This window comes from Setaria italica, chromosome VIII, assembly GCF_000263155.2.
Source record: "Setaria italica strain Yugu1 chromosome VIII, Setaria_italica_v2.0, whole genome shotgun sequence".
NCBI lineage: Eukaryota > Viridiplantae > Streptophyta > Magnoliopsida > Poales > Poaceae > Setaria > Setaria italica.
In genome coordinates this window covers 31,690,666-31,707,729 of record NC_028457.1, presented here as the reverse complement: position 1 = coordinate 31,707,729, position 17,064 = coordinate 31,690,666, and the positions used below count along the sequence as shown (strand labels likewise).

At 45.0% G+C, this 17,064-nt stretch overlaps 1 protein-coding gene across 1 annotated transcript; it reads left to right on the top strand.

Annotated features, from left to right (window-relative positions):
* The first annotated feature begins 4,755 nt into the window (after positions 1-4,755).
* On the top strand, positions 4,756-5,167 carry LOC101782096 (ergosterol biosynthetic protein 28-like). The gene is made up of 2 exons (XM_022828925.1): positions 4,756-4,894; positions 4,927-5,167. The coding sequence occupies exons 1-2, from the start codon at positions 4,756-4,758 to the stop codon at positions 5,139-5,141; spliced, it is 354 nt and encodes a 117-aa protein (XP_022684660.1). The 3' UTR covers positions 5,142-5,167.
* The last annotated feature ends 11,897 nt before the right edge of the window (positions 5,168-17,064 follow it).

Genomic DNA, 17,064 nt, shown 5'->3' with positions numbered 1-17,064 from the left:
TGACGACGAATAATAGATTGTTGGTGCCAGCTCTAACTACTTCCATATAGGTTTAATGGAGTACTCCTGCAGGTGCTAATTTAGGTGCAGGCCATTAGCACAAAATTACACTAAAATCCATCTATACATTCTGAATTCATGTCTCAAGTTAATCTACATTTTCATCTCCCGAGTTTATCTGCACATCACAAATACACAAAAGAAGTCACCTAACAATTATAATGCCTCAGTTCCACCAGGACTCGTGATTTTCTCATCTTACATGTGGTCCTTGTGGTCGAGGCAATCCTGTGCACATGACCTAGCCTGACTTAACCCGCCGGTGGTTATGGTCATGACTAGAAGGCTAGCCTAAGGCACAAGGACAATCAGTTGGTACACATCGTTGGCATTTAGCCATACGCATTATTCACATTGGAATTCATCACAGGACAAGTCTACCAATGGCAACAATAATGTGTCTCAGTTTACCAAGCTGTGTCATCTCAAATATATGTGTTAATTTAGGTGCAGGCCATTTGTAATATTCCAAAAAAATTTGTAATATTTGAATGTGTGAAAATTTCGAAAAATTTAAAACTTTTTGGTTGAATGTTGTGCTCATTTGAAAAGCTATGAATGTCTCTCTCACCCTAAATTTCTTTTCCAAAAATATGTGTGGCTTGATTTGGTTTTCTTGAATCTTATTTGGAGTTATTGATTGTGTGAAGTTTGAATTTTGAGTTCAAATCAAAATCCAAACTAAAACTCAAAACCTAAATCTAAATCAAACCTAAGCTAACCTATCTAGCTTCCTAGGCTTGGCCTGCCTCGCTGTCCCACTAGCCACACCCGGCCCACCTCCATGCCTCGTTCGGCCGCCTGGCCAGCTCGCCGCGCTCTTTGCTCGGCCCACCAGGAGCTGCCGACCCACAATCGCTCGTGCCAGGCCACCTCGCACACACGCGCTCTGCCAGGCCGTCTCGCCTGCCTGCACGCTCGCCCAGCCCGGCCCGCTCACCTGGCACTATTCTTCTTTTCACCGCCACCCTCACGCGTGCCGCGCGTGCCGAGTCACGGGTGTGCCCATGCGCCATGCTGGTACGCTCTCCCGGTGGGGAGGCCTCCGTAGTCCTTCCGCGGCAGGAAAGGACCACCCTGCCCTTGCCGCCGCGCCCTAACCCTAGCACACGAGTTGCGGGATGGCCGCCATGTCCCCCTTGGGCACGAATGCTGAGGATGGATGGCTGCAGCCATCCTTGCCCTCGCACCGCCTTGTTCCGCCTACAAAAGGAGGCCGCACCCCTAGCTCACCGCAACCACCAAGGCTTCGGCCTAGCGCTGCCACCGGGAGAAGAAGAGAGGGGGAAAAGGAAGAGAGGAAGGGGGAGGAGCTGAGAAGGAAGAGGAGGAGTGGAGCCGCTCGCGGGAGAAGGAAGGCCGTCCGAGAAGGAAGGAGGAGCCGGAGCTGCGCCGGAACGCCGCCGCTCGCCACCGTCTCCGCTGTGAGCTCCACTCCCCGTCTCTTTTCTCTTTCTGCACCGTAGCCGTAGCTTAGTTGTTGTAGTTAGGCCTTTGCACCGGAGCCCGCCCGCGCCGGTTGCCGCGCCTCGCGAGTGCCGCTTCGCGCTGCTTTCTTGCGCCGCTGCCTTCGCTCCGTGTCGCTGCGCTCGCCATGCCCGCGCCCGCGTATGCTCGCTGCACCACGCTAGCCTGCGCCCGTGCGTCGTCTACCACCCCGCACGTGCCCGCGTCTGCTTGCCGCACCACGCTAGCCCCGCACTGTGTGCAGTCACCGCCCACGCACGCGCGCGCCGTGATGTGCCATGCCGCACCGCCGGCCACGTGGCATGGCCGTGGGGCCCACCTGTGGGGTCTGTCCGTGGGCCAGTGGGGCCCACCAGTTACTGGGTCAACGTTGACCATTGACCAGAGTCAATGCTGAGGTCAGCATGACGTCAGCATGACACGTGGCCCAACCCCCATGTTGACACATGTCATCTCTTTAATAAATGTTTTTCTGAAATTAATTAAATATTTAAATAAACCCTTTAATATTTAAAAAATCATAACTAATTCATTTTAACTTAGAAAAATATGAAACCGGTTGCATTAAATTTGTAAAATCAAGCTCGTTCTATTTGTAGCTAGTTTGGTGTTATTTGGATATTATAAATTTGGCTTTCTTGGAGTTTTTGCCTAGATGTAATGCCGTTTAATTTATGTTTCATCGTATCTTATTCTATCTGACCCGAGCTACGACTAGGAAGACCTTCAAGACGCTGACTACGTCGAGGAGGGCCCGATCGACTATAGACAAGGTGTCATGTCACTCCTAATCATATAGATCCTATGCATGCTTAGTTTCTAGCGCTTTACTTATATTGCTTGCTTGATGATGATGGATTGCATAGCCAATGTTTTAGCCATGCCTTGATAATTGTTTATCATATTTTCTTATTTACCTACTTTTGTGGACTAGCTACAGACCCCTAGCTAGTCCACCACTTATTAATCCATATACATGCTTTTTGAGTTATGGATTGGCATTTACCATGGATTTGGTGATGGGATTCCTTGAACATTCTCGCGTGTGTTTTGGGTGAGTGTGAATCCTTGATGTGTACTTGGTGGGAGCGAGCCATAGTTGGTACCAAGGAGTGCCTTGTCGGGAGAGAGCTTTCTGAACTCTCTACATACCACGTACCTGTGGTGGGTACCTTATTTGTTACTGAGGAGTAGGTGGTGTACTTGTACGCAGCAGGTGCTTCAGCACATACTTGTTGGTAGAGTGCTCGCTCTCAGCCGCTTAAGGACCGAGTTAGTTTACCACCAGTCACAGCAGCTACTTTTCGTACTTATCGCTCACTTACGTTTGGGTGGGGTTATATCTGAGACTAGTAGTGAATAGTGCTCTACCTTTAGGTGGATTGGAGGATCGTGTAAGGAGTTCGAGGCGTTGGCTTGCTCTGACCATACTGCACCCCGGCATATGTAGGTTTCATAGCTTTGAGGTCCTCTCTAGTGACAGCGTGCCCTGCATCTGAGGACGGTTCTAGACTCGAGGAAATAGGAGAGAGCTATCCACTTACTAGGGCTCTGTCTGTTAGGTGGGGTTTGGATGGCTGGCTACCATTCAGGCTCTATCCTTGTGGGTACAGTTGTACAACCTCTGAAGAATGTATAAATCTATAGCTATATTCCGTGTCCACTGGTATGGACAGTGCTGTTCACTATCACTACTTCGGACTAGACTTTTCTTGTGCTTCTACCTTCCCTGTTTTTGAGATAGACTGGCGTTTATCGTTGAGATGTGAGGGGAGGGAGCTCTCACATTGCCTAGCGTGTTTGGGTGCTGGATCCTTGGGTGAAGGATCCGGTGTTTTGTGCAGACTTCCTTGTTGAGGTGTTGACCTTGGGATATGTGCCTTGCTTCCTTGATTTGCTTATGTATAATCCCCTACAGCCATACATAGGAGTTTACCCATGCATATAGAATAATTCCCCAGTTTTCTTGGTTTTGCTGCTTTTGGGTGTTGACATGGCCTACCCGCTTCTTGGGTTGATGTTGGCTTTTCAGACTCGGAGCCCAACTACGACTTCGACAACGACGACTGGGAGGACTAGAGATCGTGCTTCGCTCGAGTGACCTGTGAAGATGGAGTTCGCCATAGCTTCTGTTTCCGCTGCGTAGATGATTTACCTTTCTTGATTCAGTCCTGAAGGGCTTGTACCGGCATGTGCCGCTACGATATACTCGTACTCATGATATCTATGATATTGTACTCTATTTTCTCTCTCTATTTTTGTGTTGTATGGATTTGTACTATCTGAGACAGGGATTCACACGTGATAGCCTTCCTGGGACTATCATCGAGGTGCGTAGGCTTGGATTCTCAGAAATGGAAATTCGGGTCCATTTCACCATTAGCACAAAATTACACTAAAATCCATCTATACATTCTGAATTCATGTCTCAAGTTAATCTACATTTTCATCTCCCGAGTTTATCTACACATCACAAATACACAAAAGAAGTCACCTAACAATTATAATGCCTCAGTTCCACCAGGGCTCGTGATTTTCTCATCTTACATGTGGTCCTTGTGGTCGAGGCAATCCTGTGCACATGACCTAGCCTGACTTAACCTGCCGGTGGTTATTGTCATGACTAGAAGGCTAGCCTAAGGCACAAGGACAATCAGTTGGGACACATCATTGTCATTTAGCCATATGCATCATTCACATTGGAATTCATCACAGGACAAGTCTACCAATGGCAACAATAATGTGTCTCAGTTTACCAAGCTGTGTCATCTCAAATATGTGTGTACTAGCTTGTGTGCATCCTACAATAATACTTCCCAAAATTCTTTCTTGATGGTAGTAGGACCCTTGGTTCTCATCTTGGAAATTGTAACTTCTTCAAATTGGCATAAATTTATCTACACGTCACTATCAAAGAACTAACCTCAGTAGAAGCTGAGATCAAAGATGTGCCTCAGTTAACAAAGGTGAGATCAAAGATGTGGTTAAGGTTCATATTATGTGAGGTGAACCTTTGTGGCTCAGTTGACCTGGGTACCGAGATATTTTGTGGTGTGACCAAAAGCTACACAATTAATCCTGGCTCTGAAGTTCAATTTGCACACCTGACTGCCCCATAAATGTAGGTGGAAGCAGCGCTGGTATTTCCTCGTGTTCGTGATCCGGTTCGCAGACGAAGACACTCTTGCTCTCCTCTATTTTGTAGTCATTGTTCCAGGCACATAAGTCATGGCTGGCGCATGGAAGAAGCACAGCGTGCCTGCGCTGGGGTGGTGGCTCATTGCTGTCGGCACCTTCCGCTCCGCCTTCACCTGGTCCTGCTTCTTCGGCGGCTCTGCGTCGCTCTGCTCGGCAACCTACTCTGAGATACCGAGTATGTGCTAGATCACTATTAATCTTCACACATAATACGCTTAATTGTTGCGGTGTGGACTCTGCTGTCGTTCACGCTCTGCTTCCTATGCGCCTTCAACCTCGGCAGCAAGCCGGTCTACGCAGCCACGTTCCTGTCCTTCGTCTATGCCATCGGCTACCTTGCCGTCGAGTGCCTGGTGTACGACACCATCCGGGTAGCTAGTCTCGTCATGTTCATCCTCGTCGCAGGTACAAACTAAAATTTGCGTCTAGTATCATCCTGCAGACATGCATGTTGGAAGCAGGACTGAATTCATGCATAGGTAATCCGCTATTCAAGACATCTGACTCAGAAATTATATATTACCTAATTTTCCATTTTCAATGCAGGGATATCAATGGTTTGGATGCTGCTCCATCAGAGGAACTCTGACTGCCATCATGGCCCCCGTCCCCATGGGGCTACCAGGCAGCCCTGATCCTGGTTCTTTTCCTTGTCAATAATGGGCATTCTCCTGTGCCGGTTAAAATAATGAAGTAAATGTTTTAAGAGGCTTTGCAGGGTCTCACACTTGAGTTCCACTATGGTTCAATGCATTCTTGCAACATGGGATTCTGTAATATTTTTTTCTTTTAGTTCTTCTTTCTTTGTCATCGAAGCTACTATAGCCAGGGAGTGTTTCCTGTGTAACACACTTATGTCACCTGTGATGCCACGCTTGAACCTTAAACAGCTTACACCATTGTTGCATCAACCAACACACCACGCGTGAAATATGAACAGCGTAGCCATTGTTGCAACTCGTCCTTCTCCGAGGAAGGCACCACCGGGCATGAGAAGATGTCCACCTTCAATGGCAGCCAGTAGGTGGCGAAGGATGCAATGCTTCCGTGGCTAGCCACATCCTTGCACACCAAATAAACAGGGGATTGCAAGGTTATCAATTGCATTATCATTGCAATCGATTAGACCTGGTTTGACTTGCAGCTTGCTTATTACTCCCTGCATCCCTAGATATAGACACTTCTAGTAACTTTTGGACCAATTATGCTAGAAGAAAAAGGTTGATGACCCCCCTAATTGCAAGCTGAGTGTTGGGCTAATTGATGCAATAAATGACAGGTTTATAAGGAGGGGCGCACGGTCAATTAATCACATTTGGGATTGTGCTTGTGCATATGTTCAACATCCACCAACCTCAAATTACCACGTGGATGTGGTATACATAGGTCAACCCATCAAAACTAACTAGCAGTTACCTATTGACTATTTTTATACTCACTGAAGATCCTTGTGTAGACCGGATCATCCAGTGTATACATCTTTTAATGGACGTTTTAGAAGACCCATACTAGCTACTTTAATTTCTTCTCACTGGATAATCCTATGCATCCCAAGTCACCCGCGGATTATCTAGTCGATCACCAAATCGTCCGGTCCGTTGATCACTTGGGTATTCAACTTCTCAGGTGCTCTTTGGACATTTAAACGCTGAAACTCTGGTGTGTGCCTCATCACCATCAAATGATATTCACATGTGTTCCTCTCCATTTTTTTCACCTTCAAATGTGACCCAGCACCTGCTTATTCAGTGCAATTTTGTCATCTTAGTCGCTTCTCTTGGTGGCAGGCCTATCCTTGAGGGCGTGCAGCCCATAGCCCATAGGCCCATTGATCCCGGTTTCCCTAGCACTACAGTTCTTGCTTTTGTCTGGTGAAGGGTGAACACCGATCAAAGCATCGATTGGTTCCATCGCCGCGCTCCTGTTTGTCTCCATATCGCATCTCCGAGTCTCGAATTCCCAATCGAGTATGCCCTAGGGCGCGGCGAGCCAGTGGCTGCAGACTGGGGGCAAGCTCATGATCGAGGGCCGAGGGTGTGACTCGTCTGTTGCGCGAGGTGGCGAGCCGGCGCTGGAAGGCTTCTGATCCTCCAGTCCACAGATTCCTTCAACTTCAGACCAGGACGCGATGCGGCGCTTGGCTGCATGCAGCAGCACAACCGGCACAAGCTACAAGGTAATTTCTTATATATTTCTCTTCAATTGATCAATTCTACTTAATCCTTCATATGAAGTATGAACTATTGAACTGGTTTATTTGTTGTTTGATGTGTATCGCTAAATTTTTTATTCTTCAGCTTTTCTATACTTGTGCATCAATTGATCTAGATGTTAGTGTTCCAGAATCCAAGCCATGTCTTTTGCAAATGCAAATTGGTCTAGTATAAATTCGGCTCCCAAAAGTGTAGTGATTCATAGTCGTGTTCTACAGTGACACAAGAAAGACTCAAATGATTTTGCCATGATCGCTACCAGAAACCTTGAATTTGCCGAGTATTTTTATATTTACCGAGTGCATTCCTTCGGGCACTCGGCAAACAACACCTTTGCTGAGTGCTGAGCTAAAAATACTCGGCATATAAATTACACTCGGCAAAAAAAAAATTTGCCGAGTGTCGGAAATAAAACACTCGGCAAACAGCAACGCAACACTCGGCAAAGAATGGACACTCGGCAAAACGCCACCACGTGACCGCCACGTGCGACGGCCATCAGACGGCGTGTCGACCGTTAGCACTTTGCCGGGTGTCCGTTAGCGACAGTCGGTAAAGACACTTGTTTGCCGAGTGTCTTATAGAAACACTCGGCAAAGTCATATGTTTACCGAGTGTTCCTACGAGGCACTCGGCAAAATAATAAGTTTTTTCACCTCCTGCCATCCAAACTTTTCCTACTCTCCTCATACAACATGTGTTACTATATTTTAAAATTTGGTATATTTTTCTTGTTTGCTATATTTAATTAATTTATTGCATTTAGAGGAATTTTTTGGTATAAGTCAAATTTGAACTACAAGTAATTGAAATAATAGAATAAAATGAGTGGAAAATGATATTCATGTTCTTGAGTCCAGTGTGAGGCCTTACCCAGGAAATGAAAGGAAATTTGGAACATCATGTTCTAGAAACACGACCATGAACGTGTGGCCGAATGGTTTTTAAATTCTATAAAAAGCAAATAAAGTCTGAAAATTATGAGATTTGTCAAGACCAGATAATATCATATATGGAGGCTGTGATAAAAAATTGAGAAGATTTCACACATTTTGCCATGTACGATGCTTACAAACGGAAATATCTCCGAAGAAGAATCGTAGCATTGAGAAGGATCCGATAAGATTTCGAGTCAAAGTGACGGTCAAATTGGGGTTTGAATTCAAAACTTTTTGTATAAGCAATATACAACATAGATTGGTTCATGTCAAATTTTGGTAATTTTTCGGATCCATTTGATAATTCTAATTTATTAACTGCAATTATAGAATTTTAATTGATATAAATTGAATTTGAGCTATAACTGCATGAAATAATGGAATAATATTTGTAGAAAAATAAAATATGCATTGCTGAGTGAATTTGACAAGGTATTTTCAAAATACATCGGAACAAATTTAGTGAAACACATTAAGGAAAAGAAGGAAAAATTATCCATGAAATATAAACTGGATTTGCGAGTGTCCCCTATACAACACTCGGTAAAGTCCTTCTTAACCGTTTGAAATAAATGGCAAAAAAATACAAAAGGGGTTTGCCGAGTGCCCTAGATCTAGCACTCGGCAAACCTTGACTTTGCCGAGTGCTAGATCTAGGGCGCTTGGCAAACTTTCGGCACAACCACCCCACCGGCCACGCACTCACGCACACTCCACTCACGCACTCACGCACTCACACACACAGTCGCACCACCCCGCTGGCGCCCCTTGCCGCGCCACCGGCCCACGCCACCCCCGCTGCCGATGCCCCTTGCCCCACCATCGGCCCACGCCACACCGCCTCCCTCCCGTGCTCGCACCCTGCCTCCAGCCTCCCTTGCCTCCGCCACCGCCCCTTGCGCGTGGCCGCCGCCGACCCCACGAGTGCCCTTGTCGGCCCCCCGGTGCCCCACCCCCGCCGACGGCTCGCCTTGCCCTCACTCCCACCCGCGTCCCCTTGGGACCCGCCGCCGGCTCTCCCTGCACCGCCCCTGCCCCCCGGCTGCCGGCGCAACCCCTTGGCCACCCTTGCCCTCCTGTTGGTAAACATTCTTCAAACAAATTTCTTATAACCATTAACTGCAACATGTACTTCGAACAAATCATTTTGTTCACTTTGTACATCATTTATTCTTGTACTGATTAACTAATTTCTTATGTTCATATATGCTGCATGTGTACCACTTGATCATGTTAGCACCATTCATTTATAAAAATAGTTCCCCACTTTCCATTTCCATAAGTAATTAGTAATTTGTCTGGTCCTATTGTTAATTGATGTGCAGAGGAGGTGCTGCTGAAATTTAGATTTGACACTATAATGTTTCTTGGTTTGCAGGAGAGGCTATTGCACCGTCCTCGACTCGTCACTTTGCAGGACAACAAGGTGAGGCATAAAAGACCCCTCTTGCTGTATCACGTTCATATATCACGTAACCTAGGCGTCTCCCATTCGAAAGTGATACGGTTGGCAATATGTAGATCCTTGCATACCTATAACCATATCTATTTTGAATTTTCCATGTTTTTTGGACAGCCCGAGGATGTGTAGATTGGCTTAGTTTCCATTCTCTACTCCGATCCAAGACAGAGTTTCGGCAGCATCTCCTTGTTGTTCTCCGGATACACAATCTCCTTGCCAGGACGTGTATTTGGAGAATAGCGGGGAGGTGCTGCCAAAATTCTACCTCGAATATGAGTACAGCATGGAAACTAACCTAATCTACACATCCTTCGGTGGGATTAGGACCTATGTTCACCTATTAGACAATATAGGAAACTATAGATGCAATTGATTTTTATTTTACTCGTTGATACGTTAGAGGATGGATGACCGTGAGTGGATGTACACGGGCCGCTCTAGTCAGAGTTCGTTGACCGATGAATGAATTGAGAAGACTGATGCTTTCTTGGAACTAGCATTTGCCAAGGTTAAAGGAGCGAGTCTCACTTGGTGTCCCTGCAGCATTTGCGCAAACATGCGTCGACAAACAAAGGAGGTCATGGGTAAACATCTTTGCAAGAATGGATTTACGGCACAATATACCCGGTGGATCTACCATGATGAAGCCGATCGTGTGAGAGAGGAGGTCGTGAGACAATGCATCGAGGATTATGATGATGATGCCGGGGTAGGAGACATGTTAAATGACTATCATGAAGCACACTTTGATGAAGGACGTAGGGAGCAGGAGCTAGAGGCAACCGCAAAGACATATTACCGCATGTTGTGTGCGGCATAGCAACCCCTTCACGGGCATACCAATATTTCTCAACTGGATGCCATTACACACCTAATGGCCATAAAGTCCTAGTTTAGCTGGAGTCGAGAAGCCTTCGATGTTATCCTGATAGTTTTTGGGAGCCTACTCCCGGATGGTCATATTCTGCCATAGAGCATGTATGAGGCACAGAAACTCCTTCATGCACTTAAGATGACATACGAGCAGATACATGCTTGTCCGAAGGGATGCATCTTATTTAGGAAAGAACATGTGGAAGCAAAGTACTGTGTGAAGTGTGAATCCTCTAGGTTCTTGGAGCTAGACTCTGGTGATGGTTAGAAGAGGCAGCTCGCAATCCCCGTGAAGATCCTATGGTACCTTCCGTTCATACTGAGGATCCAACGACTTTACATGACTGAGGAATCCGTGAAACAGATGACACGGCAGAAAAACGGACGTCGATACAATCCTGAGAAGCTAGTACATCCATCCGATGGTGAAGCCTGGACAAGGTTTGATGTGATTCATCGTGAGAAAGCTCTAGAGGCTCGTAATGTACGTGTTGCACTGGCAACAGATGGGTTCAATCCATATAGAATGGTGTCTGCCCCGTACACCTATTAGCCCATGTTTGTTATCCCCCTCAGTCTCCCTCCTGGCGTCCTCTTTCAACGACAGAACATATTCTTGTTGTTGATAATTCCTAAACACCCAGGGAATAATATGAGTGTGTACATGGAGCCTTTGATTGATGATTTGGTCCGTGCTTGGGAGAAAGGGGTATGGACATACGACCGAGCTACAAAGACAAACTTCAAAATGCATGTTTGGTACCAGTATTCCCTCCATGAGTTGCCGGCGTATGGGATATTCTGCGGTTGGTGTGTTCACGGGAAGTTCCCATGACCAGTATCCAATGCATCTTTGAAGTTCATTTGGTTGACGAAGGGTGGCAAGTTTTCTTCGTTTGACAAACATCGACGATTCCTCCCTCCTGACCATCCATTCAGATGAGACATCAAGAATTTTACGAAAGATGTCGTAGTTCAAGAACCTGCACCGCAAATGATGACAGGTGCCGCGGTTCGTGCTCAGTTAGACGCTCTCGAGGTCAACCAACAAGAAGATGGTTTTGTGGGATATGGTGAGCAACATGCCTGGACTCAAAAGTTGTGCTTGTGGAACCCCCCTATTTTGATGACCTTCTTCTTCCACATAACATTGATGTAATGCACACTGAAAAGAATGTCGCTGAGGCAATTTTTGGTACAATCATGGATATTCCTGATAAGACAAAGGATACCGTTAAGGCTATAGGGGATCAAGCGAGGTTATGCGATAGACCAAAGCTAGACATGGCGCCTTCTAGAGGTGGCAAGTCATGGAGAAAGCCTAAGGCCAATTTCGTCCTAACGAGGACCCAAAGGAGGGAGGTACTAGAATGGTTCCAAACATTAATGTTCCCTGATGGGTATGCAGTGAATCTGAAGAGGGGAGTGAACTTAGCTACTATGCGAATCAACAGACTCAAGAGTCATGATTACCACATATGGCTTGAGCGCCTACTTCCGGTGATGGTTCAAGGCTATGTCCTTGAGTATGTTTGGCAAGTGCTAGCTGAGTTGAGCAATTTCTTCCACCAGCTTTGTGCTAAGGAGTTATCTCGTACCGTGGTTGCAGAAATGGAAAGAATGGTGCCTATCTTGGTCTGTAAGTTGGAGAAGATCTTTCCACCCGGTTTCTTCAATCCGATGCAGCATATGATTTTGCACCTTCCATATGAAGCACGAGTGGGGGGGGCCTATGCAGGTCCGTTGGTGCTATTCAATTGAGCGATGTCAAAAGGTTTTTCGAACTAAATGTAAAAATAAGTGCAAAATTGAAGCATCCATTGCAAAGGCATACATTCTGGAGGAGGTGTCAAACTTCACAACAAAATACTATGTTGACAACCTTCCTAGCGTGCATAATCTACCCCCTCGTTACAATGCTAGTGAAGATGAATCGAACCTTAGCATTTTTCGAGGGCAACTCGGAAGTGCACGTGGTGCGACTCACAAGACCTTGAAACATGAAGAGTGGCGCAATATCATGCTATATGTGTTGACGAACCTAACTGAAGTGGATCCATACATCCTGTAAGTTCTCAACATACATGTTCTCAAGTAGTCACTATTTTGTGTCCAACTTCCATAGTTCTCATTGGTACAGGGAATTTCATCATCAATTCTGGCGTGAATCAAGGGAACCTACCCCGCAGGAAACTTCGAGCCTTCTTAGAGAGGGTGCGGGAAATGGAATGCCCGATTTCATTTCTTGGTTCAAACACAAGGTACTATCCAATTTGGCTCGTAGCTACTTTGACATGACAAGTTGCTCGTGGGTGCGGATAATATAACGAACTACCCTGCTTGAACTTGCAGGGCCAAACCGATGCATCAATGAGTGCTGAGTTGAGGCAGGTTGACGATGGCTGTGCCTATAGGGTCAGGTCATTTACCGGTTATGACGTGAATGGATATCGCTTTCACACAACAAGCCACGAGCAGAGTCGGCCCAATCGAAGAACTACAAATACCGGAGTTTTTACGCCAGGCTTTGATGGGGTCGAGTATTACGGAAGAATTGAAGAAATATACGAACTCATGTTTCATGATTGCAAACCTCTTAATCCCATCATATTCAAATGCCATTGGTTTGATCCTGAAGTAGAGAGATGGACCCCTAATCTTGGGCTAGTCGAAATTCGACAATCATCCATCTTACTAGGAGACGATGTCTATATTGTGGCTCAACAAGCCATGCAAGTTTATTATCTCTCATACCCGTGTCAAAGCATTGAACATCTTAAGGGTTGGGATGTTGTGTACAAGGTATCGCCATACGGTAAAGTACTTATCCCAAACAATGAAGATTACAACATAGACCCCAACACATATGATGGAGAGTTCTTTCAAGAAGATGGGCTCGAAGGGAGTTTTGAGATAGACTTAATTGAAACAATCGGAATGGAAGTAGGCAATGAAAGGGTTGCTGACGAGGATGCTGGAGACGAGGTTCAGAATGTGAAGGACTTAGAATTACTTCAGCAATTACATTTAGGCAATGACAGTGATGATGACATTCCTCCTTCGGAGCACGAGCATTATTATATCGACACACGTGATAGCGATGATGAGACTTATGATCCAGCTAATCCGGATCACGATGATTATTTCTAATACATGTGTGTTCTGTACTAATTGATTTATTATTTGTCATACCATGTTATTTTCTAAGTATGTTTTCTTTATTTTGCATCTCTTTCTAAGTACGTTTTGTTTATCTGTGCTAATTGGTTTACTCTTTTTAATTGCAGTTGATTGAACAATGGTAGGCGGTGTGCGGAGGGTAATGTTGCTTTACGTTAGATTGACCGATGCTGCTCAAGGGTCCGATGCAACTCAGGAGTTCGGTAGGGGTCGAGGGAGGGGTGGAGGCAGGGGTCGAGGGGAGGGTGGAGGCAGGCGTCGAGGAAAGGCTCGAGCAAGGTCACCGTCGCCTGTAGCTTCGTCATCATCATTGTCGTCTGAGGAGGAGATACCTTCCGTGCACGCCTCTGGTGTCGAGGAGGAGGTACCAGTGGAGCAGGACCAGGTGGAGGAGGAGGCAGGGGTTCCGGTTCCTTTGGTTTGTCGAGTGTCTTGTTACGAGGTCCCTCGACCCTCCCGAGGCGACCGATACCTCTTGAGAGACATCTGGTTATTTCACCATCTGGGAAAAGGTAAGTAACTTTAGATGTTATCACTAATTTTTCGTTTGATATGTTGAAAATTACAAATTTATCTTAATCACTTGGGCAGGGCTTTTACGAAGGTCGTTGGAGGTGATCACGCACGCCATCCCAACAACATCCTTGGTCTTTTGTGCAAGCTACACTTCGCTGGCTTGGTGGATGTCAATGGAAGGACGGAGCCGGCCTACACGTGGGAGCACTACGTCGCCACCCGCAACGCCCTTGATCAGGATGGTAGGGTATTCTCTAAGAAGGCGGAGTGGGTCAAGGCCGAGCTGTGGGTAAGTCTTCCTCGCACTACATTGCTCAATACATCGCATTCACTGGACATTCTTCAAATAATGACTGCATCCATCGTGTCTATATGCAGGACTTCTTCAGATGCCAGGAGGGATACGAGGCCAGGGTGGCTACTGTGGCTCACAAAGCCGCCAAGAAACTCATGAAGGACATGCACTATGAGGCGCGCGTCCAGGACATCATCGACGACTACGCTAGCTACAGAAGGATGAGGATCACTAAAATTAAGGCAAGAACCATGAAGCTGACCCGGGATCAATACTTGCAAGTAAATATAGAACATTAGTACTTATTTTTATATTGATTACACTTAATTTCATCTTCTTATATGTCATACACTTCATGATGTAGATGCCTTCATGTTCTTAGAAATGTTAACGAGTCTCTGCTGTGGTAAAATTTTACATATAAGGCATATGCAGTTTTTTTGTGCTAGTGGTCGGCAATCTGCACTGACTCTTCAAACTTGAGTTGATGTGTTATTCTGCCCACTATTGAGGCTCCGTTGAACTCCTTGCCCAAGACTTCAATCAAAGCTTGGACTCAGTATTAATTCCATTGTAAGGTCTGGTAGGTAGGTTCAAATCTTCGCACCATGGATCATCCATTCTTGAGAAATATTGTTCAACTGCCTCGTCATCCACTTGTTCCAACCTTGGAGGCATCCACTGCAAAGTACCCCCATAAAAACCATCACCATCATCCAAAGGTTATTTTAGATAAAATAAGCTGTTCGAAATAAATTTTGATCCGAATATGCTAAATATGAAATTATCCTAACCCTTGGGTTTTGATCTTTATCTATCAGTAAAGCTCTGCTTCCCTGCAATAGGAATTGGATATTAGGTATATAGTCCTTGGCCTGCAAGGATGAGGAAGTAGAGAGATCTTGAATGAGAATGAAAAGTGTTGAAGATGTTGATATTTACCTCATAGAAGTCTTTTCTGAAGTCACCTTGCAGGACATGGCAAACTATCCTATATTCTCGACGCAAGCACTCCCCAATAGTTTCTGTTCTCCCTTCTCTTATCTTAAATCAAAGATACAAAAACAAACAATGAACCAACTATTTTCTTGTGGACACTACTGAGGCGGTAGACTAATTATATATAAATATGAGGTGCTTTGTGTTGGATACCGATCTCAGGGAGATTTTTAGACTGGTAGGAGAAGCCTTTTTCAAGGACTGGATTGTCACAACCACCCATTCATCAGCCAAATTTGAGGCCACTTGCTCCTGACATAATAGATATTTATTAATTTTGTGGACAGAACAGGTGAACCCATAGATATAGCTGCAGTTACTGTTATAAAACTCACAAGAGCCGATATAATTTCTTCAACTGTCCTTTTGGAAAAGCATTGACAAGCAGTGATGCTGGACAAGCAATGATGTGTTCCCAGAGGCAGAACATAGGGAATGTATGTTTCACTTGGTGTCCAATTTTAAGAAAAAGTTTCATGGCAAGGTTTTTGATGACCACCTTTGGGTGGCATCATACTCATGGAACCCATATTTGTTTGAGAAACATTGGGCTGCAATGGAGGCAGCAAAGCCAAGTGCTACTAATTACCTTAGAAAGTGGCACACTAGGCTGTGGACAAGGAGTCAGTTCTTAACCATTTCCAAGGTTGATTATGTAACCAACAACTTGGTTGAGTTCTTCAACAATTGGATTAAGCACCATAAGTCCTTGAACTTGGATGCCTTAATGGACAAATTAAGGCAAATGCTTATGATCAAGTGGAACCAAAGGAAGAAAAAAAATAGCAATGAAGTTAGATGGCTTGATTTTGCCCCACATAATTAAGAAGCTGAATGAAATGAGTAGAGAATTAAACTTGGAGGTGCTTGAATGCTCAGAAGAAGTTGCTGAAGTTACAGCACTGGGGGTACTGGCTTTAGGTTTGTTGTCAACTTGCAAGATAAGACAGTTCATGTAGACAGTGGCAAGTTTCTAGCATTTCTTGCAAACATGCAGTAGCATTTATCACATCACTTCACAATTCTTCTCTAGAGAAGTATGTAGACATGTATTACTCTATTGACAAGTTTAGAGCAGCATATCATCACTTAATCCTTGCTATGACTAACAAATGCCAGTGGCCTAAATCAACACATGGATTCTTCATGCATCCACCTCTATTGAAAGCAACTGTTGGTAGGCCAAAAGCTAAGAGGTACAAAGGTTGTAGTAAGAATAAGAGGAAAAAAGGCCAGCACTAGTGCCCTATTTGTACAGGCTATGGGAATCATTGGCACAACTGCAAGAAAGGTAATCTAGAGGACATTGCTGCTATGATGGCTGTGAGGTACTACACATGCTAACTACTTTATTGTTCATTGCATTTTCCATTTGGCAAAATATAGATTCTAACTACTTCCTTCTTTATCATGCAGAGGACCACCTAAGAAGAAGGCAAAGAAAACCAAAACAGCAGAGTCATCTATTGTGCATTTGGACAATGAAGCACCAACTACTTTTATGTCTTTTCCACCAAGGTTAGCTCATGATTTTGTCACTTTTTTCCGCAACAACCTGCAAGTTTTGAAGCACTTTACTTTTGCCATGTTAGCCAAAATTTGGAGACAAGTACGGAGAGTAAGGATAACCAACTCATTTCTAGTATTGGAGTATCAAAAAGTGAGGAGATTACATCCAAGAAAAAGGCAAATAAGGGCAAATCTAGTTCTGGAGCATCAAAAAGGTAATACACAGATCTAAAAAAATTGATCATACTGCTATTGCTATTTTGTTGCTATTGTTATTTTATTGTCTCTCGTTCAAATCTAGTTCTGACATACACAAGTCAATATCAGATTCAAATGAACCTATGCCTCCTGCTG

What these genes read in the sequence shown, in the direction of transcription:
- LOC101782096 (XM_022828925.1), top strand. Translation starts at nt 4,756, where the DNA reads ATGGCTGGCGCATGGAAGAAGCACAGCGTGCCTGCGCTGGGGTGGTGG. An exon ending in CTCGGCAACCTACTCTGAGA is followed by an intron (nt 4,895 to 4,926) that starts TACCGAGTATGT and finishes ACTATTAATCTT; the next exon opens with CACACATAATACGCTTAATT.